The 26,987-nt window shown below is 40.8% G+C and overlaps 1 protein-coding gene across 1 annotated transcript in view; it reads right to left on the bottom strand.

Annotated features, from left to right (window-relative positions):
* Nucleotides 1–24,269, bottom strand: part of LOC116505854 (cytochrome P450 2K1-like) — a 39,292-nt gene extending 15,023 nt beyond the window's left edge. Inside the window, exons 1-7 of the mRNA XM_032213294.1 lie at nt 24,230–24,269; nt 21,111–21,334; nt 18,879–19,041; nt 16,284–16,433; nt 7,705–7,865; nt 6,959–7,132; nt 37–181 (exon numbers count right to left, since the gene is read on the bottom strand). Coding sequence (XP_032069185.1) covers nt 37–181; nt 6,959–7,132; nt 7,705–7,865; nt 16,284–16,433; nt 18,879–19,041; nt 21,111–21,293 — 976 coding nt within the window. The 5' untranslated portion in view covers nt 21,294–21,334; nt 24,230–24,269. The remainder of the gene's footprint in view (nt 1–36; nt 182–6,958; nt 7,133–7,704; nt 7,866–16,283; nt 16,434–18,878; nt 19,042–21,110; nt 21,335–24,229) is intronic.
* Between the last annotated feature and the right edge of the window lie 2,718 nt (nt 24,270–26,987).

Here is a 26,987-nt window from a genome sequence, read left to right as displayed (position 1 = left end):
TTTTTATTGAAATTCAATCAAAAGAAAACTGCTTACTTTGAACCTCTGGATACTTCATCATTAGGAGTGTGGCCCAGCACAATGTGTTTGAGGTTGTTTCCATGCCAGCACCAAATAGGTTATCCACAAGAGTTTTAAGATTATCATTATGGAAATAGCTATGTGTTGACTTCTTATTCTCCTGAAGAATGTAAAGAAAAGGAAATTCAGTGTATTTCTTTAATCTACATACCTGAAAGTTGTTACCATGGCCTCCAAATTTCCAGTGTCAGGATACTGTGAGCAGTGTTCCCTCTAAGGTGCGCGCCTGCGCGGCCGCACACATAATATGGAAATACCGCGCAGCAGTTTCCTAGTGCCGCGCATGATTTTCAATGTTACACTTCCTGTTAGATGAGAGGCCACTCTCCACTCCCGGCGCTAACTTTTGTGCTCCTGGGCTTTCTTTGCATAATGGTTGGAGTCCCTGCCGATTCTGCTCCAAGCTGCGGAACATCCAGGCTGATTTATTTCACAGAAGTTATACCTCTCCACTCTCGGGGTGGAGGCAGGGAAAGTTTTGCTCTGTGGTTGGTTGTGCAGCCGGACTTAGGCGGCGGGGAGAGAAAGCGGGCGTCTTCCGCCCTCTCTTGCTCACACTTGCCGGTTCCCAGGACAATCTAGAGCCAGCAGGGAACGAGCGACGGCTGTTGGCTCCCATTCAGATTGGATTGCGCCCACCTCCTGTCCCCCTCCTGGCAGAGGCTTCACTTGACTGAATTGGGGAAGCTAATTAACCGACCGCTTTGGGGGGTTCCAGCTGGCTTTCGGGGCACAGTGGTATGGGGCACCGGGCAGAGAAGGCACCTCTGTTCCTGTTCCTGTTCCTCTTGGTGTTGGCGGGTGAATCTTGGGGAGGGAGGAGGAAAAGTGGCTGCAGAAAGGGATAATGAACTGAGGCGGAGGGGGAGATTTTAGTGAATGTGAGATCATGCTTTTTGCAAGACAGAGGGTGATGGTCTGGAGCCCTCAATAAAGTAGTAAACAATAAACACCCCCTGCCCCCTCCCTCCTTAGCAATGAATTAAAAACATTTATCTTGAGTTTTCACATTTAAGTAAAATGGTAAAAAATGGGTATTTGCAACGGCTCCTTTAAGAGGTGCATGTAATTATTGTGAACTTTCCAGTTGAAAGATTTTTAGGAGAGGGGGAGGGAATGTTATCTTTTTTGTTCCTGCTGTGTTTTGGGGAATGTCTCCCCCAGTATGGAATACTCAGTTTTTGCGCACAACATGCAAAATACTAATTACTATCAATTACTTAAAGCATAATCACTTACCCTATTTATTTGCCAAATGCAAATAGTTGCAAGATATACTGAGTGTCAAGAAAAATATTGAAATTAGGAGATACAAGCAACAATAATAGCTTTAGAATAATTGGTCATCCTCTGTTAAACCTAGCAGATATAAATATGAACTGTTATTCATAAATACTAGGAAAATGTCCTTTCATGAAAAATTACTTTTTCAGTTAACTCTGCCTGGCATTAGTTGGGGGAACAGAAATATTAGTTGGCCAATTCTTAAAGAGAGCACCACAAAGAACTTAAAAGATTTTTAAGAGAGCTGGGTTTTTCATTTATATTATATGTATGAACAGAATTAACACAAATTGCAGATACCAATCAAAAATAAAGAAAAAAGGATGAAATAATGCTCATTTTTAAAAACTCAATGAAAATAAAAACAATATACCAAGAAGGTGGCATACTGGTTGTGATTTGATCTCTTCGGGGGATCCCGGGGATCCCCTATACAAGTATTTTAATATTGCAGACTTGCAGTATTATAAATCATACTGATATTATAGAACACTTTAATTAAGCGGGTCCCTTGAATAAACATAACTTTGAGTTTCAAATAACACTGATTTCGTTGTTGTCTTAGGTGACATCTGTGAAAAAAATTCAGGTGCTCAGGCATGAAAATGTACCACTCAAACACTATACTTTTCCGCTCACACTGAAAAAAAATTAGAGGGAACATTGACTGTGAGAGTTGTAATTCACAAGAACTGGAGTGCACTGTTTTGCTTATTGGTACTAAATCTTAGGAATATTATTTATAAATGGGGAAAAGGTTATCATTCTATTTACAGTGTTTATGAGCATCATTAACTCTAGACTGTAGATTTATGCTTATATAAATCCTTATTAAAGAAACTAAAGCAAAATATAAGCATCCGGAATATGTCATGTATGTATTACCTACAAATAATTTTTAACCCATGGCCATTCTTATGGCCATTCATTCCAGGAGCGTTTCAAGTTAAAATGATAGTAAACAAATGGTGGTTGTAACCAATTCTTGCAGTTCCAACCATCTGAGCGGTCCCACAATTACATGATCCGGCTTTGGTAAGTGCCATCTAGAACTTACTATAGTTCAGTAGCTGTGATTATATGCCTGCCTTTTGCACTCTTCCTTGCTGTTTCCTCCATAAAGACAATGGGGAGCCAGCAGGGATTTTCTGGGGTAAGTCTCTCCACTTATGCACAGGGATTCCCACCACTAAGCAATCCGGTTGTGCTTCACAACCATCGCTCAGTAACAGAAATTCCAGGCTGAATTGCTTTCATAATTCAAGGATTATATGTATTGTGTTGCAAACTATAGTAGAGTGGCTTGCAAAGTAGACTTTAATTTAGCGATCACGTTTTTTTCCTTATCAAAAGGGCTTTAACCAAAATTTGAGGCGGGAGGGAGGCCAATTTTCATGATCTTTAGAACCTAGTTCCAAACCAAAACCATGAGATAACCAATCAAATAAAGAGGTAGGGAGTAAAGAGAAAGAGAAAGAAAAATAAATGTTAATAAAGTAGAGAGTGATGGAAAGGATGGAAAACCCAGTTACAAAGTAGGAGATATAAGAAACATACCCAAGACTCATAAAGGACTCAAATGATATACACTAATGCTTCATTCTGAGGGAGCAAACAGAGTAAACTTGAAATATTAATACATGAAGGCAGATATGATATAGTTGCCATTACTGAAACTTGATGGGATGAAACTCAAAACTGGAATGTACTGATGGAAAGATACATTCAAAAGAAACAGACCAAACAAAAGAGGAGGTGGAGTTTCATTATATATAAAAGATCACTACATCTCTACAGAAATACACAAAACCAAGGATGAAAACCTCCAAGAATCCATATGGGTCAATATAAAAGTGGGGGGGAGGACATTGCTATAGATGTATACTACAGGCCACCTCACTAAGCAGAAGAAATAGATGAACTCTTTGCTAATCAATGAACATATGTATATAGGAAACCTACCATAGTAGTAATGGGAGACTTTAACTTATCTGATATCGAATGAAAGACAAACTCTGCAGCAAGTGGGAGATCAAACAGGTCCCTAACCAACTTAGCTGAGAACTTTGTCATCCAAAAGATAGAGAAAGGAGCTAGAGGAAAAACTATACTGGACCCAATTCTTGCTAATAGAGAAGTTATAGAGAGAGTTGAAGTTGCCGGAACATTGGGTGAGAGTAATCATTTTATATTGGAACTCAATATAATGCAAACACAAGGAATAGAATACAATCTAACCAGTGTCTTAAATTTTAAAAGAGCTGATTTTAACAAACAGAAAGAGAACCCAAGAAAAAAATCCATGGATTAAAATTCTAAAGGGAAAATCAACTCAAGGAGCATGTGAAACTCTGAAAAATATGATTAAAAAGTCCAGTCCAACACAATACCACTGAAAAATAAAAAGAAATTCAGGAAGAAACCAACATGGTTGCACAAAAATCCCTCTATAAACTGAAAGACAAAAAGGACAAATACAAAAAATGGAAAGAGGGACTCATAAATAAGGCAGAAAATCATCAGATAGCCAAAAATCTGCAAAAATGAACTGAGAAAAGCAAATGAATAAGCACTTGCAACAAAAGTGAAAGATAAAAAAGGTTTCTTTCAACACATAAATAACAAGAAAAAGTCAAGGAAACAGTCAATCCACTAGAGGGAGAAGATGTCAAGGAGGTAAATGGCAGTAGAGAGAAAGCAGAGCTGTTTAATTCATTTTTTGCATAAGTCTTCATAGAAAAAGAACCCATAGACCAACATCCCAAAAACATAACTGTAAAAGACAGACTAGAAATAAAAATTAAAATAAGCAAGAGAATGGTAAGAGAAGGCCTGTCTGACTTGATAAATATAAATCACTGGATGGATTACATCCTATAGTTCTGAAGGGGCTGGCAAATGTTATCTCAGAACCATTGTACCATATCTTTTAAAATCCTGGTGTACTGGGAAACCATCAGAGGATTAGAAAAGAGCTGATGTGGTCCCCATCTTCAAAAAAGGAAAAGAACTAGGACCCAGGAAACTACAGACCAATCAGCCTTACATCAATACCTGGAAAGATACTAGAAAAAGTAATAAAAAACAGATCTGTGAATATCTAGAAACAAATAAAGTTATAATAAAACCAGCACAGGTTTAAAAGCAGATCATACCAAACCAATCTTATTTCATTGTTTGAGAAAGTGACTAAATTAGTAGAGCAGTGAAATACTGTGGACATAGTATTCTTAGACTTCAGCAAGGAATTGAAAAGAGTAGACCACAATCTAGTTGTTCTAAACTAGAAAATGTGAATTAGACTGCATTATCACCAGATGGATTTGTAACTGGCTAATAAACAATACTCAACAAGTAATCCTTAAAGGTGCTACATCTACATGGAGGGAAGTAAGCAATGTGGTACCATAATGTTCTGTCTTAGGTCCAGTACTCTTCAATATCTTTATAAATGACTTAGATGAGTGAATAGAAGGGAGCTCATCAAATTTGCAGATGTCACTAAATTGTCAGGAATAGCCAACACCCCAGAAGAAAAGCTTAGAATCCAAAAGACCTTGACAGACTTAAACAATGGGCCCTATCCAGTAACATAAAATTTAATGTGGAGAAAAGCAAGGTTTTACACCTAGGCAGGAAAAAACTAAAGATACAAGTACAGTTTATGTGAAACCTGGCTCAAAAACAGTAACTGTGAGAGGGGTCTTGGAGTCCTAGTGGACGATCACTGAAATATGTGCCAGCAGTGTGCAGCCACTGCCAAAACACCCTAATATAAACAGAAGCATAGAATCAAAAATATGAGAAGCATTAGTACCACCTTATAAATCCTTAGTAAGACTATACCTGTAATACTTCACCCTGTTTTGGTCACCACATTACAAAAAAAAGATGTTCAGACCTTGGAAAAAGTACAAAGAAAAGCAACTAAGATGATTAAGGCCCTGGAGACAAAAACATGAAGAACGGTTGCAGGAATAGGGTATGGCCAGTCTAGAGAAAAGAAGGACTAGGAATGACGTGATAGCAGTATTCAAGTATTTGATGAGCTGCCACAAAGCAGAGGGGGTCAACTTAGTTTTCAAATCACCAGAGGCCAGGACAAATAATCAAGCAGAAAAGCAGCCTGGAATTAAGGAGAAACTTCCTTACAATAAAAATAATTAACCAGTGGAACAGCTTGCCTTCAGAAATTTGGTGCTTATCACTGGAGGTTTTTAAGAAAAGGCTGGACAGTCACTTGTCTGAAATAATATAGGTTTTTTTTGCTTGAGCAGGAGGTTGGACTAGAAGACCTCCAAGGTCCCTTTCAGCTCTATTCTGATTGATCCTAAATGTAGCAAAGCTGATTTTGGTTGTGTTTGTGGCATGCTGGCTAAAATGTGTCCACAGTGGCAGGTTTTGTGTTCTATGGTTAGCAGGGAGCCCTAACACTCATAATCCTGCCACAAAGAATTATGTCAAGGTCTTGATTGACCAAAAAGATAATGAATACTAGGGTTAATGGGCTCATCTGTTTATGGTCAGGGCTAAAGAAGATTGTGATTTGTAATAATGAGAAACATATGGTAAAGACCATGAATTACTGAATGAATTGAAATTAAGAAAAATTAAAATCTTTTCTCTTTTGGAATTTAAGAGAAAATGGGAAAGGAACTTGATCTAAATAAAGACAGCTTGATCTTGTAGATTGGCATTTATCAATGTATGCAGGGGAATTAAAATTAGGATTAATTGCCACAGAAAGGGCAGAAATATATGTTAGAATACATGAAGTCAGGACATCCTTCTGCTGTGGCTGTGTATGGAAGTGCATAGGCCGAGTGACTGTTGCATGTTATGTTCCAGTGAACTTTCCCCACCTCTCTGCCATTTCTTCTCAATACATGCTTGGTCAATACTTTCTTTCATGAAGAGTGATTTAATTTTAACTCACATGAAGAAGAAAGACTTCAGGTTTCAGAGCTCACCTCTACTTTTCCATGGATTTCCTTAGACTGCAATTTCTTTAAAAAGGGAGAATGGCTTTCCTCTTCTCCTGCACTGATGAGTTTCTGGACCAATAGGAAGATCACATATCCCAACCCATATCACAATAATTAATATCCTAATGTTTAAAAATAAAGATAAAAGGGTTGCTTCCCAAGGACCCACCTGACCATCTCCCTACTGGAGTCATCCTTCCATAAGAGACAGTAGAAGTGATACTACAGGTAATCCTTGACTTATGACCATAATTGGACATTGAGAAAACTTGTTGTTAAGCGAGACTCCCATACGACTGCTTCACTCGACGGCTACAAAAAACTAATGTTGCTTTTTACAGGGAAAAATTCCAGTCAGAGTTGTACAAGCAACGTAGTAGCTTTAGTAAATATGCGAGGAATAAAGACATGACATGAACAGTGAATCTGTTAGCCATTCACATATTCACTCCTTGCTTTCACTCCGGGAAATTGTGTTCCCTGACATTTCTAAAGGAAAATTTTCCCCCAGCTACAATTATTGTGGCACCAGCAAGAATATTTGTAAAACATAAGAAAGAAAGAAAAAATCACCCATAATTTCTGTCATACATAAAGTGCTTTATTACCTGTTTCTGACGAACAAGAAATGCATCAATAAAAGTCCTCGGGTTATTTTCGTCAAACTCTTTGATATCTTTGAGGAATGTGGACTCTATGAAATCATGGTACTTTTCCCGGTTATTCATTACTGTCCTATGAGCACCCAGAAGGAATCCCAACTTGGGAAACACATTATACACCTGAAACAGTATAGAATAATAAGAGAGGCAGCATTATTAAGAGAGCTGAATACTATGACTATATTCTCTGGTAGATATCCCAAAGCATTTTTATCCATTTGTTTCATAGTCTACAACACAGGTGTCAAACTCACGATATCATGTTGCCATCACATGACATATCACAACTTTTCTCCCCTTTATGGAACTGGAGTGGGCGTGGTCTGCATGTGACGCATTTGATCTACAGGCCACCAGTTTGACACCCCTGGTCTACAAAATCATCATCATTATGGTCAGCTATGAAATACGTGGGTGCTAAAGAGATGATAAATCACTTTTTCTAATTAATTAAGATCCAAATATCACAAATTAAACCTTAATAAACTGTAGGAATGAACTTTTTCTTCATATAACCAATTTTGTTATATTTAAGTACAATGACAATAAAGATTATACTTATACTTATATGAAAAATTACATTACCAATAGACCTTAATAAACTGTAGGAATGAACTTTTTCTTCATATAACCAATTTCGTTATATTTAAGTACAATGACAATAAATATTATACTTATACTTTATACATTACCAATATAGCAGGGCTTGTTGCAAGATGTATATTTTCTTCAACTAATTCCAGTATTCTTATAAGTGTAGCATCTTCATATTCAAACCTCTTGCCAAGTAAAAAGAAAACTATGATATTGGCAGCTGCAGCTTTCAAAATTGTTGCTGGATCAAATGGCTTTCCTGGTTATGAGCAATAAATTGAAACAGAACTGTGAAAGAAGCCCAGAATTAAACCTGTTCTTCAACACCTTAAATATTGAATATCAGATTGCTTATACATAGCATTTATCACAGAAACCAGCTTGCACTCTGCATAGAAGATAGCAGGAGAATGCTTGTTTCTGAACTAAAATTTACTGGCAGTAACACAAAGAATAATTCTGTAACCCATCCTTTTAAAACAGAAATAGTTACACATTAATGTAGTCAGTGATGGGATTCAAATAATTTAACAACCAGTTATTTGCCCTAATGACCAGCTGAGTAGGCATGGCTGGGTGGTCATGTGACTGGATGGGCATGGTCAATTTGGCATCACTCACATTGATGGGCATCTCGCCCGACCTCTCTTCACCACATACGGCCCCACCTCGCCCCTCCTCTCCCAGCCACTCTTTGTCAAACCTGGCCGCTCATCTCGCTGGACTAGGTAGTTTTCAAATAAAAAGAATGCTCGCTTTGTGCAAATAAATAACAAACATCTTGACTTCAGGTTTGATGCATCTTGTAAAGTATTACTGCTCATTCTAGTCTCCTTTCCTACTAGCAGGTCCATGTCAGATTATAATTTGCTACAACCTCTCTTGTTTTTTGCATGATTCTATGGGAGATAATTCTGAAATGTTATCTGTGATGTTTGCAGCTTTACCAAGTTTGTTTCCTCCAACATTGTTTTTGTATGCAATTCTTATAAGTTATTTTGATATTCCTTCCTCCTTTTTAAACAAAGTAGTGGTTAAGGTGCTGGCCTAGAAACCAAGAGAGTTGAGTTCTAGTCTCATTTTAGGCTTGAAAAAATGGCTAAGTGATCAATCACTCTCTGCCAGCCCAACCCACTTCTTAGATTGTGGTTGTGGGGAAACTAAGAGGAGGAAGTAATATTAGATAAGTTCACCGTGTTGAGTTCCTCATAAAGTAATAAAGACAGGATAAACATCTAACAAAATAAATAAATCATTTGTGAGAATGATGTCCTTCTAAAGGAGAAGGGGTGCTGATTGCCTTGTCACATGCCATACACTACTGCATTTATTTCATTTTTATCCACTTTATTTTTCTCTATTTTTTGGTTTATTCTTCAATGATGGAATAGCCTGTGAAATTCTTACCTGTCTCACATGCCAGGTTTATGTGGGAAAACATCAGGGAAACACATCCATGTGACTGACAGGCAATGGCAGCAGAAATCACTAAGCAGCTACATTAAGACAGAAAGATGGAAGCACCAGTATGCACAAAGCAGAGGATCTCAGGGTGAAGAGAGCTGAGACATCCATCTTTCATCAAACTGGCATATTACGGAACTACAGAAAGGTAGGAGAGTCATCCATGCCCTTTTTATGTCTTCTTGCCATTGGAAATTGCCCCGGATCTACAATACTGGTGTTCTTTTTAATGATCTTTCACTTTTAATCTAGAGAAGTGCTGACAGGATTTAAAAAGCAAATTCAACTATGCTCTTTTTTCCATTTAATCAATTTTTGCCAAACATCTCCCCAAATGACAATAAAATAGCGTTCACATCTCACAATAAAATGGCACAATAAAATAGCACTGTTCCAATGTTTGAGGGGCTTCTAAAAAATGAGAGGGTCAGTCTATTTTCCAAAGCATCAAAAGGCACAAGAAACAATGGATGGAATCTAACCAAATGGAGGAGCAACCTAGGACTAAGGAGAAATTTCCTAAGGGTGAGACCAATCAACCAATGGAATAGCTTGCCTTGATAAGTTATGGGTGCTCCATCACTAGAGCCTTTAAAAAAGAGACGGGACAATTATTTTTCTGAAATTATACAGGGTCTTCTGCTCCAGCAGGGAGTTGGACTAGAAGACCTCTGAGGTCCCTTCCAACTCTATCATTCTATGTTCTCTATGTTCTAAATTGGGTGTTTCACAGCAGAAGCAATACAGGCCCTGAATCATCCTGTATCTTTTCCCCCAGAAAAACACAAGTAGTAGCCAATACTGTAGCAGGGCTTGGGGAACTCCAGGGAGTATCAGCTGATCACAGAAGGGTTACTTAATACCCTTATAATGAAAATGTTTGTAATCTTCTCCTTCTTCCTGAAGGCAATAGTGATAGCAATAGCATTTAGACTTATCTGCCGCTTCACAGTGCTTTACTGTGGTTTACAGGATCAGCCAATCTGGGTCCTCATTTTACCGACCTTGGAAGAATGGAAGGCTGAATTAACCTTCAGCCTGGCGAGATTCAAACTGCCAAACATCTGGGAGCTGGCAGTCAGCAGAAATAGCCTACAATACTGCGTTCTAACTACTGTACCACCACAGCTCATAAGAGGTTAATTCTGTTATATACGGATGGACGTAGCTGGAATTGTCATGTCCCCGTGGATTGTTTTGCCAAGGCATAGGAAAGTTAAATTGCTGTCATTGGTCGGCAGGCTTGCCGGAGCTGAATAAATGGAGAGCTCCAGCAGCCTGCCAGCAGATCGCATTGCAACACATAGGGAAAATAAAGTGTTGAACGTTTCATGAGCCTGCCATCTCTTCTTTGCCCGTGGCCTTCTAACACTGGAGATGAAGGACAAAGGAATCTGACCACCCACCTCCTGGCATCCGTGGCTATCTTAGAGCAAGGACACCTTGTATCGGCCAGCATCAGGATGGCATCACAGACATCCCCCGCACCAGCAATCTTCGACCCATACACGGAAGTCTGGCACATATATATGGGGAGATTTTGGATGTTCCTGGAAGCAAACAATTTCCAGGATTTGCCAGACAACTGCAAGCGCACCCTATTCCTCACCTACTATGGAACAAAGACCTACAAGACGCAAAGACACTCATCACCCCCGCAAATGTGGAGTCCATCTCCTGGACAACCCTGCAAAATGCCTTGGAGGACCACTACACCCCATCTGCCACTCCCATAGTAAGCTGAAATGAATTCTACCACCAGCGCCAGTGCGTGGGGACTTTGTAGCCAGCCTTAGGGAAATCGTCACAAAGTGTGAATTTATGAATCTGAAACAGATGATGAGGGCCAGATTATTCTGGGGATGAGAGACCAGTCCCTACAAAAGAAACTTTTGGTCCGTAGAGTGGTCACTTTCAAGGATGTGGTAGAGGAGGCGAGAGCTGCAGAGTCCTCAGACAACTTCACGGGAGATATCAGGAAGGCAAGTGGAGTCCATCTCACACAGAGGGAGCCTGACTGGGCCATGGAGTTTCCGGAGAATGAAAATGAGTGGGAAGATGGGGATGGAATCCATCGCATCTACCTGGAGTGGCAACCAAACCCCAGGGACTATGATAATAAGCAGCTGCACTGTTGAGGCTGCATGGGATTTCATGTCCGCTCAGCTTGCCATTTTAAAAAGACAGTCTGCTGCCGCTGCCAATGGAAGGGCCACATAGCCAAAGCTTGCAGAGCCACACAGCCCAAACTGTTGCAACCCAAGCTCAAAGGGAACCCGGGGAGATCGAGGCACCCCAAACCAGGCCAACAGAAAAATAAACACCGGGATGATCAAGATCCTGGGACTTGGCATCACAGGACTCAACCACATCTCCAGAACTGAACTAGACCAGCTGGTGGTGGTGGAATTCAGGGGCATGTTCTATGGGTGGCTAGTTTAATATACGGGGAAACCCATTACATTTAACCTAGACTCCAGGGTAACCCCTATATAAGGCTCAAGCCCCAAAGAGTCCCCTTCACTCTACGGCTCAGGGTGGACAAGCAACTGGACAAACTCATTGCTAAAAGAATCCTGGTGCCGATTGACCATGCCGCCTGGGAGACCCTGATAGTCACCCCTGTGAAGCCTGATGGCTCTGTCCGCTTATGCACTGATTACAAATGCACACTGAACGGAGCCCTTCAACAGAGTGCATATCTGGTGCCAGTAGTTCAGCATCTGCTCCATTCCCTGGGAAGGTATTCGCCAAGTTGGACTTAGCACAGGCATACCAACAGTTTCCCATGGATGATACCACAGAAGCCCAGATGATAGTAACACACAGGGGGGCTTTCAAATGCACAAGGCTACAATTTGGGGTCAGTGTTGCCCCGGGGCTATTTCAGAGTTTGATGGAATGCTTGTTGCAAGGAATTCCAGGGGTGGTGCCATATTTTGATGACGTCCTTATTTCAGGAAAATTCATGGCACAGCTCATGGACAGACTATGGCAGATATTGGACAGGTTCCAACAAAAAGGGCTTAAAGTCAACCAGGACAAGTTCAAGGTGGGAGTGGAGCAAATTGAGTTCTTGGGATATCTGATAGATGGGTCGGGCATCCATCCTACAGGTGCCAAAGTAAAAGCCATCAAGGAGGCCCCCACCCCAACCAACAAAAAAGAACTGCAGGCATTCCTGGGGCTGCTGAACTTTTATAGTATTTTTTTGAAACAGAAAGCAAGTGTTGCTGAGCCCCTGCAGAAACTCCTGGGGAAGATGAGGCCATTTGTCTTGGGACAGAAAGAGGATAAAACATTTCCCTCTATAAAAGAATTCCTATCATCAGACAGTGTCCTCATCCAATACCACCAGACCTTGTCACTGCTGATCACCTGCAATGCATCCCCCTTTGGAGTAGGACTCATCCTCAGTCACTGCCTACCAGATGGATAGGAGGCTCCAATAGCATTCTATTCCAAAAAGCTGTCACCGGCGGAAAGGAATTATAGCCAAATTGACAAGGAAGCTCTGGCTGCAATAGCAAGGATCAAACGTTTCCATGAGCATGTTTATGGAAGGAGTTTTGAGCTGATTATGAACCATAAACTGCTGCTGGGTCTCATTGCTGCTGACCAGCAGACCCCAACATACATGTCTCCCAGAATGATTCAATGGTCCAAGTTCCTGGCAGGGTATAATTACAAACTCACCCACCGGCCCAGGAAGAGCATAGCAATGCAGATGCACTCAGCCGTTGCCCGTTACCAGAACTAGTTAAGGATCCAGCACCCACCTCCCAGATGATGCTCATCGATATCGAGTCATCCAGTCCAGTCACATCAAATGACATCGCAGAACACACCCGAAGAGACAAGGTACTGCAAAAAGTTTTGAACTGGGTGTTGAGGGGGTGGCCACAAGAGAGACTGGGGGAGGAATTTAAAAACTTTCCTAAAAAACAATCAGAATTGTCCACCCTCAAAGGATGCATACTATGGGGGGAAAGAATAATCATATCCCATAAGTTAAGGAAGCAGGTGCTGGAACCATTGCATACTGGCCACCCAGGAATTGTATGCACGAAAGTGTTAGCCCGAAGCTACATTTGGTTGCAGAGCCAAGGTGGCGCAGTGGTTAAATGCAGCACTGCAGGCTACTTCAGCTGACTGCAGTTCAGCAGTTCAGCTGTTCAAATCCCACCAGGCTCAAGGTTGACTCAGCCTTCCATCCTTCCGAGGTAGGTAAAATGAGGACCTGGATTGTTGTTGGGGGCAATATGCTGACTCTGTAAACCGCTTAGAGAGGGCTGAAAGCCCTATGAAGCGGTATATAAATCTAACTGCTATTGCTAACTGCTATTGCTATTGCTGAACATGGATAAAGACATTGTGGAGTGGTTGGCAACCTGTCAACTTGCCAGGAAGCATGACCAGAACTGCTGACAACACAAGTGCAGGAATGGGAGGTGCCCAAGGGTCCATGGTCAAGGATCAACATAGACTTTGCAGGACCAGTGGGGGGCCAGGTTTTCCAGGCCATCATCAATGCCTATTGCAAGTGACTAGAAGTGGTGACCATGCCATCCACCACTAAGGAGGCCACCATACAAGCACTATGATGGCTGTTCACCACCCACGGAGTACCGGATGTCTTAGTGTCGGACAATGGTTCCTAGCTGACCGCGAAAGCTATGGAATCATTCATGGCAGAGCAGGGCATCTGGCATGCATTGATTGCTCCATTCAAGCCAGCCAGCCAGCAACAGACAAGCTCAGCAGATGGTGAGGCTGACCAAGGAAGCCCTCACCCGAATGGAGCCCAGCAACTGGCAGGAAAAATTGACCAGTTCCTACTAGCCCAGTACATCACACCCAGTGTGACCACACACAAGAACCCAGCTAAGCTGTTGACGGGCCAGAGGCTGATGTCCCAGTTGGACTGGCTGCACCCAGATTACCATCTGGTAACACCCCTGGAACCAGCCAAGTCAACCAGGGCACTCAGCATTAATGACCTTATTTTCACACAGAACTATGCCAGGTACCCAATCTGGGTAAGGGCCAGGGCCATCACTGGCCCTAAGTCATACCGGGTGGAACTGGATTCTGGCAGATCTGGAGAAGGCACATCGACCAGCTCAGACACCAGTTGAGAAACATCGAATTAAGGCACCAAGACAACTGGTCTAACCTTGCTGCCAAGAGGCTCAATGTTGAATAACCAGAGTCTTTGCCCCACAGACCATACACAACTGTCTACCGGGAGCACCACAGCCAGGAGCCAGCCCTCGCTAGCAACAAGCCAGGCAACCTGTTCTCAATGCCGATGCCAGAGCACGAGGCCTTATCTGTAGTTGCCAGCATCCAGCGACATGGCGCAAGGAGTTCCAGCAGGTTCCGTTCCAGGAAGCTGGAAAGACAACAACCTTAACTGCATTGGCTGGGGACCCATCAACAACTGAACTGCGCAGGCCCAGTAGAGACTTGAAACATCCCACCTGCTTGTGTGACTATGTTACTTACACCGGCAGGGATTGGACAATATGCCAACTAAGGGGGGGAGGGGTGTTACATATGGATGTAGATAGCTGGAATTTGCATGTCCCTGCAGATTGGATTGTCAAGCCACGGGAAATTTAAACTGCTGTCATTGGTCGGCAGGCTTGCTGAATAAATGGAGAACTCTGGCAGCCTGCCAGCAAATCGCATTGGAATAAATAGGGAAAATAAAGTGCTGAACCTTTTGTGAGCCTGCTGCCTCTTCTTTGCCCGTGATCATCTAACAAATCCCACCCCTAGATGGCCATTGATGGGTTTCCTGGGTATTTCCTGCCCTAATCCTGTCAGTTTATTCTGTCAGTGAATAAAATTGAAGGTGTGTGACAGTTTCATTTCTGCTGTTTTGTTATCACAACTAAGTTTTGCCTGTTAAGTGGTTCTTGACTGTCTGCCCGGAGCTATTATTTAATGGGGGGGGGGGGGACCACTTTTGCACTTTATTTTCACCTGGTTCACTGAACTGCACAAAAGGTAGCTACTGGTTCGGCTAAACTGGTGCAAACTGGCTGTATCCCATTGTAGTACTAGAGCTATGTATCTTTTGGAGTGAGAAGCAGTTACATTTCTGATGACAGGTAAAATGGAGCAGCAGCATTCTAGTCCCTGTGTTCAATGTGGAAGTAGAAGAACAGACCATGTTGCTGGCAGCATGAAAAATAAAATGACTAACACAAAAACTTTTAGATTAACAAATACATCTAAGGCTTCAGAGGACACAGTTCCTCTCTCTATAGTCAAGAGCAGAGCCTCAGCTATTCACATCAGAGAAGAAGCTGTCACACTTTTATCTACAAGATGTTTCTGCAGTTATTCAGAATGAATGCATTCCTTGCAAAGTGTTAAAAGTTTTTAAGGATATAACTCTCCAACCATGATTTCAGGACTGAGTTAACAGAGAGTCATATCATCTAGGTCAGAGAGTGTCAACAGAGCTAATAGACACAAGACTTATAAAAGGATGTACAGGCATTTTTATATTTAAACTTTGAAATATTTCTCGGAGGATTTTGCATCCACTATTTTGTCTCTCTTTCTTAATAAAATTTATACAGGGCATGGGCATTGCCATAATAATTTCAATAAATACAAATAAGGGTTTTGATAACTTTTATGGACCATAATCATTCTTCATATTTTGAAATGTGGCATTTCTGATCACAAGCAGGAATTTAGATATGGTAATAAATGCATATTATACTCCAGGGAATAAAGTTAATAAAACTCTGAGCTGTGGATCTAAGGGGAAATTGTGCAACAATCTTCATATGATATTGTGATGATAATTTTACATGACAGGAATGCACGGTTGGGAATCAATGAGAAATACAGAAAAAGTGATCGGATCATTTGTAGAATGTACATGAATGGTATTGGTTTATTGTTTAGGTTTTTTAAAAACTTATTAACTGATTCCAGTTAATTGGATAATATGAATATCACTGACTCAATGCCTAGAGGTGTAGTAAACTCAATTCTTAACACATTTTCATGTACAGAAATAATGCTCATATTGGAAACTGCATCATTCTGTACTCTTCAATAGCTAATTTAGTAGAGCAAATTATAGAAAAACCTCACAAATAACAGTTCTTGGCATATTTTTCTGAAAAGATTCCTCTAGATGCTGAAAGATACAATGGTAAATTTGCAGGAAGAAATATCAACTCACCTTCATAAATCTCAAATGCCTTTGTCAAGATACTGCACTCTTCACTGATTTTGTCTTCAACAATCTTCTTGCCCATTCCATAATCCCGTAATGCAGAGATTGAAAACTGCCGGATCTGTCTCCAGTTCTCACCATGAGAAAAAATAATGCCTGAAGTGGAGTGGTAAAGATAAGAAGAAAAATTAGAAATGAGAGGTTAATTTGTAGATTTTGGCAGGAAAATTCCACCATTATAAAACATACGTTTTATAATCTACCATAGTTAGAGTATCAAAAATGAAGGAAAAGTTTGTTTGGAGTGCATCTATCATATACCCTTGACTGAAGATCAGTACACTCTTCTACCTGAGATGGTCATCTTCTTCCACTGAGTGTGTGGCTTTGAGAAGGATGCACCTGGAATAGTTAGGAAGGAAGTGGACACCTGCCTAGCCAGCCAAATCAGCCAAATCAACCCTGGTAATCAATAGGGTGATAGATGTCGCAGCCACATTGACCTCACATCTAGCAACTAGATCAGCAAAATCCATTTATAAGAAGTGAACTATGAAAACACTTGTGTAATAATTTTAATGCCATTACAGATGTAAAACTTGAATATAGACTTAGGTAATAACCTAAGCAAAAAAGTAAAAAAAAATATGTTACACCCCTTTTAGGCGGCCTGCATTGGTTGTCGGTTGTTTTCTGGGTGCGATTCAAGGTACTAATTATGACCTTTAAAGGGATCCATGGCTTAGGCCCAGGGTATCTGCAAGACCACCTACTGCCACCAGTAGCCTCCCACTGCCCAGTGCGATCCCACAGAGTTGGCCTCCTCAGGGTGCCATCGGCCAGACAGTGTCGGCTAGCGAACCCCAGGGGGAGAGCTTTCTCTGTGTGAGCGCCTTCCTTCTGGAATGAGCTGTCCCTGGAGCTTCAGATAATCCCCGACCTCCGGTCCCTCCGACGCGCCCTAAAAAGTTGGCTTTTCCAGCAAGCCGGCCTGGCCTGAACAAAATAAATTAAATCATGAATTTAATTGTTAATTTTAATCTAATTTTTAAAATTGTATTGTTAATATTAATTGGGTTTGTTTTTGGTTACTTTATTTAATTTCCTTTTTAACTTTTGTAATAGGTGTTTTTTTTAATGTTGTACACCGCCCTGAGTCCTTTGGGAGAAGGGCAACATATAAGTCCAATAAACAAGCAAACAAATAAACAAACAAACAAGTAATGGAAACAAAGTTAGTGTGGGCTAAAAACTTTGGTTATTCTATAGAATTGGATAAATGGCAAAAGTTGTGGGATCGAAATTATAAATTAACAATGTGTACTGCATTCAAAGAAAATTTATATAAAATGTTTTACAGATTGCACTTCCCACTAGCAAGACTAGCCAATATGTTTAAAGATATGTCAGCTAAATGTTGGAAGTGTAATCAGACTCCAGGCTCGTACTACCACTTGTGGTGGATGTGCCGTAAAGCAAAAACATACTGGACAAAAATACATACTTGGATAGAAAAAAATGATAAAGGAACATATAGATTTAAAACCAGAAATATTTCTGTTCTGTATCATACCAGAAAAATATAATAAATAAATATATATTTAACATTACAGCAGCCAGAATTGTTTTTGCACAACATTGAAAAGGTGTGGAAATCCCTACAGAAGAGAAGATAATTTTTAAAAATGTCAGAATGTGCAGAAATGGATAGATTAACACTTGAAATTAAAGAGATGGAAGATACGGAATATTTTGAAACGTGGGATTTCTTTTATCAATGGTTAAATAACAATAACAAAAGCTAGAACATTTAAAGTTATAAGAGAAGAATTAATTTTACCATAAGGGTTTATTATGATATGTTTATTATTAATATGATTTAATATTAACAATTAAGTATTAATATTATGTTGAGAAATTATTATTATTATATGATCACTACTAATGAACATTATAATGATGATGAAGACAATGACGACGATGGCTATTGCTCACATTAACTATAACCAGACAACACATTGTTTATATAGTCATTGACACTATTGCTCTTAAAAATATTTTAAAATAAAATGAAGGAAAAGCAAACATTTATTTACTTTAGCATAGCCAATGCCATAGGTAATGCTCTGATCAATTGGTTGCTTAAGTGTGAATGTTAGCAAGAGAAGGTTTAAAGTATAAGCTGCCTATGATGAATAAGGATTGCAGTCCAGCATGTAAAATATCCTGGTGTCTCTTGCAAAGAGAAGTAGTAGGAGATCATCTAAATGAGGCTCTGGAGAACAGCCCCCATTTCTTTTCTTAGACATTGGACCAGCCAATTCCAACACTACAAAGATCGAACATCACTGGTTGCTGCCATGTCATTTAGGTAAAGTTCTCTGGGGCAGCAACACCAGCATTACTGTTACTCCGGTGAACAGAAATTTTGGTGCAAGTGTGTGTATTGGTTGAAAAATGTTTCTTTTTAATACATTTGCTATTATTACATTAGCAAATAGCCATTATCTGCGGCAGTTGCTAAATGAGAATCACATATACATAATATTGATTAGATTTTTGCAAGGATTGTCAACTACAATCCAGAATGAAATAATTTACCAAAGCCCTTTGCATAATCCTCAAAAATGGGGACGATGGGCCTCTCTGCAAATGCCTTTGCCTGGTTCACCAAAGCCTCTTTGACTGTCTCATAGCCAGTCAGCACTACCATTTCCTGGGATCCCATTTGAAGACGGAAAACGGGACCATATTCTTTTGACAACTGGAATTCAGCAAATGAAAAATGAGAGACAATTTTGATCAACAATTAAACTCACATAAGGACAATTCTGTTAAAAAATCATATCTCACAAATCCAAAATTGAAGTAATTTTTTTCTTTTTTATGCTATAAGTTATAGCATAATAATATAGTATAGTGGCACGCGGAGGCCTCTCTGCTGGCATGTGAGCCTCAGCTGAGCTCCACCAAGCATGCACCGCCTGCCAGCTGATTTTCAGGTATCAAGCCATTGATATACATCCAACAGGAACAGGAAGTGCTTCACAGGAGGAGATAGAGGTAAATCGTAGAGAGGCAGGAAATGCATCACTGAACAATGGAGATGAATGCTAGCAAGGAATAAAGCTTGCGACATAACTCCTTTAACAGTGTAGGCATGCACTGAGGGGGGAGTGCGGGGTTGTGGGGGTTCCCTGGACATCATTTTTGGTCCCAGGAGGCTTCAGGGGGGCCTGCTAGGCCCAAACTGGGGCATGGAGGGGTCGCACATGCGCAGGGGTGGCAGGGTGCAGGAACATGTTGTCATGCTCATGCATGCGCTTTTGGCATGCAAGGACAAAAAGGTTAGCCATCACTGGTATACACACACTCACTACACTACACTACACTACACACACACAAGAACACACACACATGGCATTGCAGTGTGGTTAAAACACTTGAAAAAAGCTTACCAAATTTTTTATTACACCTTTAACAAAAATACAAATATTATTGTCCATTGGATACTCATGACAAAAGTTCACCAAGGTTTTTGTAAATTTTAGATGAATCAGCTGTGCAGGACTGATTTGAAGATACAGCCACAAAAAATCGGCTTTTATACCCTTTATTGTGGAAGAACATTTTCAATAATAATAATTTCAATGTTTTTATTTCTATTCCTTCATATGCAGCACCATTCTTGATCCATCACACGCAACACTGCCTAAAAACTATAGATTAACTCATTTCGAATTTTTATTACAAATATTTCACATTCTTTTGTAAAAACTTTAGAATTTCATAGCAGAAATCTAGAATAAATCCCTGGAAGTGGGAAACATTTCCAATCATATAATGCTTTAGCTAAAGGTAAAGGTTCCACTCATACATATGTGGTAGTCATTCCTGGCTCTAGGGGGTGGTGCTCATCTCCATTTCAAAGCCGACCAGTCAGATTTGTCCAAAGCCGTCTCCGTGATCATGTGGCCAGGATGACTAAATGGCGAAGGCACACGGAATGCTGTTACCCTCCCACCAAAGGTAGTCCCTATTTTTCTACTTGCATTTTTATATGTTCTCGAACTGCTAGGTTGGCAGAACCTGGGACAAGTAACGGGAGCTTACACAGCACTAGGGATTCGAACCGCTGAACTGCTCACCTTTCTGATCGACAAGCTCAGTGTCTTAGCCACTGAGCCATCATGTCCCTTTTAATGTTTTAAATTCTGTTATATTTAAAGTAAATGTAATGTAAGTAAGATTCAAAATTAAGTTTTTCATTCAGCATTTTGGAAAAATACTCTGGAGCAGATAATATGGAAGAAAGCTTTAAACATGGGCCATTTTGCTAAAAAATATATCTTCTTAAAATATGTTAGAAACTCTTTTAGTACATGTAAAGAATTTTTACATTTTCCTTTCCATCAGGGATGTCAAACTCCAGGCCCACGGGCAGAATGCGTCAGGTGGTGGCCATGCCCACACCTAGTTTAGCAAAGGGGAAAAAAGTCCCAATGATGCTGCTGTGATGATGTGATTTTGGCACCCCTGCTCTACATAGTCATAGGCAATTTTAACAATCCGTTCAAGAGTCAGATAAACAATTAGAAAAATGTATATCCTATTAACAAAGATTTTTGCTTGTATAATCCTTGTGCATATATAAACAAATGCAACATCAAGTTAATGTCATTTTTATACATTTTCAAAGACTCCTTAGAACCAACCGGGAGCATAGCAATCTTTTTCTAGTTAACTGGAGAACCTGATAAATTGCTAAACTTTTATATCAGCATCAATACACTTTGGCAAAGAACATTCATAGTTGTTAATCATAAGGTTTACCTTTATCATTGTCTTAAAAGGCCTCTTGAAATCCATTATGTGCAGATTTCCCAAAATAGGTATGGTCCTGGGTCCAGGTGGAAGGTTTTGGGAGCTGTTACTCTGGGAACTACCCATTTTGAAAAGGAATAAAGCTGTTAGAATGAATACCAATAATAATAAAAGAAGTCCAGTCCAAGCCATTTCCTTTCAGAAGAGGTTTTCAGCAACAATTGGAATGAAATCTGCAAACAGAAATGATACAAACATGTATTACAAACTATTGCACTAAGCAGAAACTCAGCTAGCGTTTCTACTGAATCCTCATACTGCCCCTTACACTAAATCACTTGCCTTTATATTCTATCTTCTCCCTAGGAATTTGATTTATATTTAGTTGTTTATCATTCACTCTCTTACTCCGTGGGCAGTACTTAATGAAGGCATTGCAAAACAGATTTAAACTTATTTGAACTGCACAGCAATCCATTATTGGGAACACTGGAATGTACATTGGATTATGAAATCCTTTAGCTTATTAACATTTCAGATAAGGAATCAAGCAAATGGAACCATTTAGTCCACAGGTGTCAAACACGTGGTGTCACATTTGTCAGCGTTCCATCAACCTGCTCAACCCAAATGGGGCAAGCTAGAAGTCTTGTGCGTATGCCCAGTTGCTTGACAATTGACATGCTGATTAAGCATCAAGTTCAACCCATGTCCACGACTGCTTCAACTTTAAGGTGACCAGATTTTCAGATTGGTAAAGAGGGACACCATTGACGGGGAGGGGCCCTTGATTAAAAATTTTATATTTTGTCAAAAGGTCACCCCAGGACACTGAAACCAGCATAAATGCGAATCTGTTGCCAAACAAAATTTTGATCACGTGACCATGAAGATGCTGCAACAGTCGCTAAGTGTGAAAAATGGCCGCAACCACTGACTTATAAATAGACTAATGTTCTGAAAACCTGACCTAAATTACTATATATTTTAAATAGCTGTAAAGCTATGCTGAAAAAATTGTTCTCAAGGTAATGTGATAAATTCAATAAAAAGAAGGGAATTCTTCATGAACTTAAGGAGAAATGAAAGTATTGGATAGTAAATGGGCAAATAAAATTACCAATCAAAGAGAATATTTGCACCTCAGGGTTGAAATGAGATGTTCTGTCCTATTCTTTCCTCTTCCTCTCTTCTCTCTCTGTCTCTCTCATCCTTTCTCTTTGTCTCTCTTCTCTTTCTCCTTCTTTTCCATTCTTCCTTCACTTATTCTTTCTTTCTCCCTTCTCTCTCCTCTTTGTCTCTTTCTGTCTCTCATCCTCTTTCTCTTTGTCTCTCTTCTCTTTCTCTCTCCTTCTTTTCCATTCTTCTGTCACTTTCTCTCTCCTTCTCCCTTCTCTCTCCTCTTTGTCTCTTTCTCTCACCCTCTTTCTCTTTGTCTCTCTTCTCTTTCTCCTCCTTTTCCATTCTTCTATCACTTTCTCTCTCCTTCTTCCTTCTCTTTCCTCTTTGTCTCTTTCTCTCTCTCTCTTACCCTCTTTCTTTTTTTCTTTCTTTCTCTCTCCTTCTTTCCCACTCTTCTGTCACTTTCTCTCTCCTTCTCTGTCTCTCTCTGTCTCTCTCCCCACTTTTTTCTTCCTCTCTCCCACTCTTTTATCACTTTCTCTCTACCACCCAACCTGTCCCCATACTTATCTTCGACTGATCATGTTTGCAATAATTTACCTTTTCTAAATAGGCGCAGTTCCCTTACCGGATCCCTCGCTCAATCAAACACACACACACACACACACACACACACACACACACACACACACACATTTTTCTCCAAACTTTGGTCACAGCATGGTTCTGACTTCGGCTGGTGGGAACAGCTTTCCCCTTTCCCCATCCAGTTTGGCAGCGAGTCTAGCAGAGAGCTGTCCCCATTCCCAGTGACCGGGCCGGAGCGGGGGTAGCGAGAAGGCAGGCCCGGCTCTTCTTGGCTTCTGCCTCTCCTTGCAGCATACAAGAAACCCCATGATCTCTGGTCTCTCTTAAGATACGGAAACTAAGCCCGGCACCTGATACAGATGTCACAAGGGAAACGGCCAATAGGAATGGCTCGTGGTCACAGATCAAAAGAGGAGATCGCGATGGAGAAAGAGCATCCATTAGTGCTGCCCTCCCTCCCTTCCCTACTTCTGCGCATCTCGAGACCACCACGTAAACAGAATTTGCCCCGAAGTTTTTCCCGCGGACAATGAGCTCTTCCTCAGACCTTTTACACACGTGAAAGATTAAAAAGCTAAATTTATGGCCACGCATGCCTGGAATGCCTGCAAAGAAAGAAGGGGAATGTGGGCAAATGTGTGAAGGAGAAAGAGCAAAAACCAACCTGTCCTTGCGCCATTCCGACAATACAGCCATGCGCTGCCAGACTCCAAATAAGTTCTAACTAGGTTACCCAGCCCATGCGAGCGGCAGTGGATGGGCGGGGGAACGAATGAGCGGCTCACTTGTTCTTCGCCCATCCGCCCGCTCACATGCTACAGTACCCAGCCCATGTGAGCGGCAGCAGACGGGTGGGGGAACGAATGAGCGGCTCACTCATTCTCCACCCATCTGCCCGCTCACATGCTACAGTACCCAGCCCATGCGAGCGGCTGCGGATGGGCAGGGGAACGAATGAGTGGCTCACTCGTTCTCCACCCATCCGCTCGCTTACATGCTACAGTACCCAGCCCATGCGAGCGGCAGTGGATGGGCGGGGGTACGAATGAGTGGCTCACTTGTTCTTCGCCCATCCGCCCACTCACACGCTACAGTACCCAGCCCATGCGAGCGGCAGCAGATGGGCGGGGGAATGAATGAGTGGCTCACTCGTTCCCTGCCCATCCGCTCGCTCACTTACTATAGTACCCAGCCCATGTGAGCGGCAGCGGATGGGCGGGGGAGTGAGCGAGTTCCGAGTGCCAAAATAAAGCAGGTTTTTTTGAGAATGGCCCGGGACGCGGGAAAAATTATGAAAAGGCATGCCTGTCCCGCCAGATGCGGGACGTCTGGTCACCCTATTCAACTTCCCCTTCCAACCCCGTTGCGGGTACTTGGAGGTTGGCTTGGAAGGCAAAGGGATGGATGGGTGCACTCACCATTGGGTCATCTTTGGCATTTTCCTCCTCCAAGGCCTCCCCGTTGGTAGGACTCTTCATCACCTTAGGTTGGGGGTCCTCTTTCTGAGGCTGTTGGCCCAGATGACTCCTTTCTGACCCGCTGATGAAGCAAATGATGACATTTGAACCCCACACTGTGGCTGCCACCTGCAAGTCCTGGCAGACCCCAGATCAGGAACATGGAGGATGGGTGTCAGCACTGGACATATAATGATTATTACAACTATAATCAATCACAGAAAGGAAGCAACTGAAATCTAGCTAAGAACAGAGTAAATTACTGAATGATTTTTACTCTCCCCTTTGTTGAAGACACCACTATTGGTTGGCTTCCCAGAAGCCAAACAAAACACCATATGGCCAAATGTGATATATGAACCACTTTGTTGATTTGCAGATCTGCCCTTGCATACCAATAAAATTAAACTCCTGGTTTATCAATGTATAAAATTATACCTCCAATTTCAATTTCTCTATCAATTAGGAAACCAGTTGCTTTATCTGAGTTGTTTCACAAGTTAAATGGTAAGCAATTATTTTCCTATTCTATCACATTAATGACAGCTTTTAAATAAATTACGACTCCCCTTAGGAAAGGACAGGTGAGGCAGGTGTCTGTAGTTGTTTTGGAAGACCAGGTTGAGACAGGATGTGAACTTGTTGAATCAATTGGTGAAAAATTGCACATTTGGACTTACATGCCATCTTGCCACCTGCTGAGAGAGTGTACAACCGACTTGTCCACTCTTGCTACAGTTCTGGAAGCTGTGACTAGTAGTTCACATTAATGTCAAAGACAGGAAAATCAGAGGTCAGAGCAGTTCAAGTGAATAAAAAGGTTTATCAAAAACATAGGTTTTCTTCAAGAATCTGAATTACTAATGGTGAAGGCAAATTGGCAATAGACAATTGGCAATAGACAAGACTCAATGGAATTCAAGGTGCACTGGACTTTTGTGGCCACAAAGGTACTCTAGATGATGACACATCTGACCCGCCTCTTGAGCCCTGTCTGGCTCCTTCCACAAGAACGATAATAATATTAAAAAAACAAGATTAAAGTTTCAAAATCCTCTGTTAACAAACTTTTATTGTAATCAACTTGTAGAAAATTTACCACGGCTTCTTACCTATTCCAAATCATTCCAAGAGTTAGCATTGATTCATCCTGGATCAAATATCCATTTTTCCTTCTTAATACCACCTCTTATCAATAATTGTCTGGTTAAATATAATGTTCAATATCCAAAGTTGATCTATCTTCCCCAAAAAATCCAGATGAAATTGGTTTCCAGTTAAATGTGATAAATCCATTCCTCAATTTTCTTCAATCCTCTCCAGGAAGACTAATTTATCTATTTATCTACTCTGTTTTCTGCTCTTGCAGGCTTGAACATCAGGCAGGCAATAAACTCAGAGAGTTCTAAGTATGTAGGGTCCATATGTAGGTGGTTGACTGATTTGACTGACCCTTCCTTCCCCCTCCCCACTTTGCCCCCCCTCCCCATATGTCGTTGGTTTTAATGTCTAATTTTAACTGTTTATGTTTTAATTCTGTATGTCACTGTAGGCTGCTTAAAGATACCCTATGACCATGATGGCGAACCTATGGCACGTATGCCAGAGGTAGTATGCCAAGCCTTCTCTGTGGGCATGCACGCCATCACCCCAGTTCAGCCAGTTGGCCATCAGGTTTCCAACATGAGCATGTGCTCTGGCCAACTGGTCGTCATGTTTCCAAGGCATGCATGTATGCTGGCAAGCTGGTCATTGGGTTTCCAGGGCTCTGGTGCACGATCACATGCTTTCCGGTTTGGGCACTCTGTGCCTAAAAGTTTCGTCCTATGGTAAGTTGGTTGCCCAATAAAGTTTATAAATAAATAAATAATAAAATATTTTTTGACAATGAATCTGTTACTTTCAGATCACATTCCTTTCGTGAATCTGATTTATCTGCATTTACTTGTATCTGAATATTTTCTGAAGCCATCATTTCATTCAACTTTTCTTAAAAAAACTTTCAACTAGGAATTGCACATTACCATGTGTTATTTTTTCATATGCCAGCCACTGTAATATGTGTCTGTAATCTGATATCTTATTGTTTTATATAATTTAGCAATGGTAGATAAGAGAATTCTTTAAACACAGGAAACATGCACGAAATTAATATCCATCAGAATAAGAAAATAGAGAAGCAGGGAAAGTATTTTCTGGATACCTTGATCCAAATATATAAAGAAAGATTAAAAAATAAGCTCCCCACTTTTTGCAAAGTAATAAAATACAAAATCCCTGTAATGAATATCCAATAACAATATAAATTAAGTGAAAGCATTTTCATTACCCAGAAACACACTGTGATTTCCTTATGGAAAAATGAAAGTTATTCAAAGCAAGAAAATAGATAAAAGGAAACAGACAAACAAACCAGGGTAAAGTCTATCAGGGATTTACAATAAATCAGCCTTCAATCAGCCGATCAACTTTTAGAAAGAGGAAGCAAAGAAAATAACATATAAATATTTTTTAAAAAACGGCATGCTTAAGAAAACAAACTGCCAAGAGGAAAGATAGCGAACTCGTGCCTTTTTGACCACTTCCACGAGAAACTGCAATCTTCAAGATTCCTCTTCCCAGTGTAGCTGGGTCTACACTCATCTGAAAGCTGTCTTCAGGCATTGCTACATGCTCCCATTCATAACCAGGGAGCAACAATGCCAAAGAATCAGCTTCA

The sequence above is a fragment of the Thamnophis elegans genome, chromosome 3, assembly GCF_009769535.1.
Source record: "Thamnophis elegans isolate rThaEle1 chromosome 3, rThaEle1.pri, whole genome shotgun sequence".
Taxonomy (NCBI): Eukaryota; Metazoa; Chordata; class Lepidosauria; order Squamata; family Colubridae; genus Thamnophis; species Thamnophis elegans.
The sequence above is the reverse complement of the archived record's forward strand: the minus strand, read 5'-3'. Positions and strand labels throughout refer to the sequence as shown.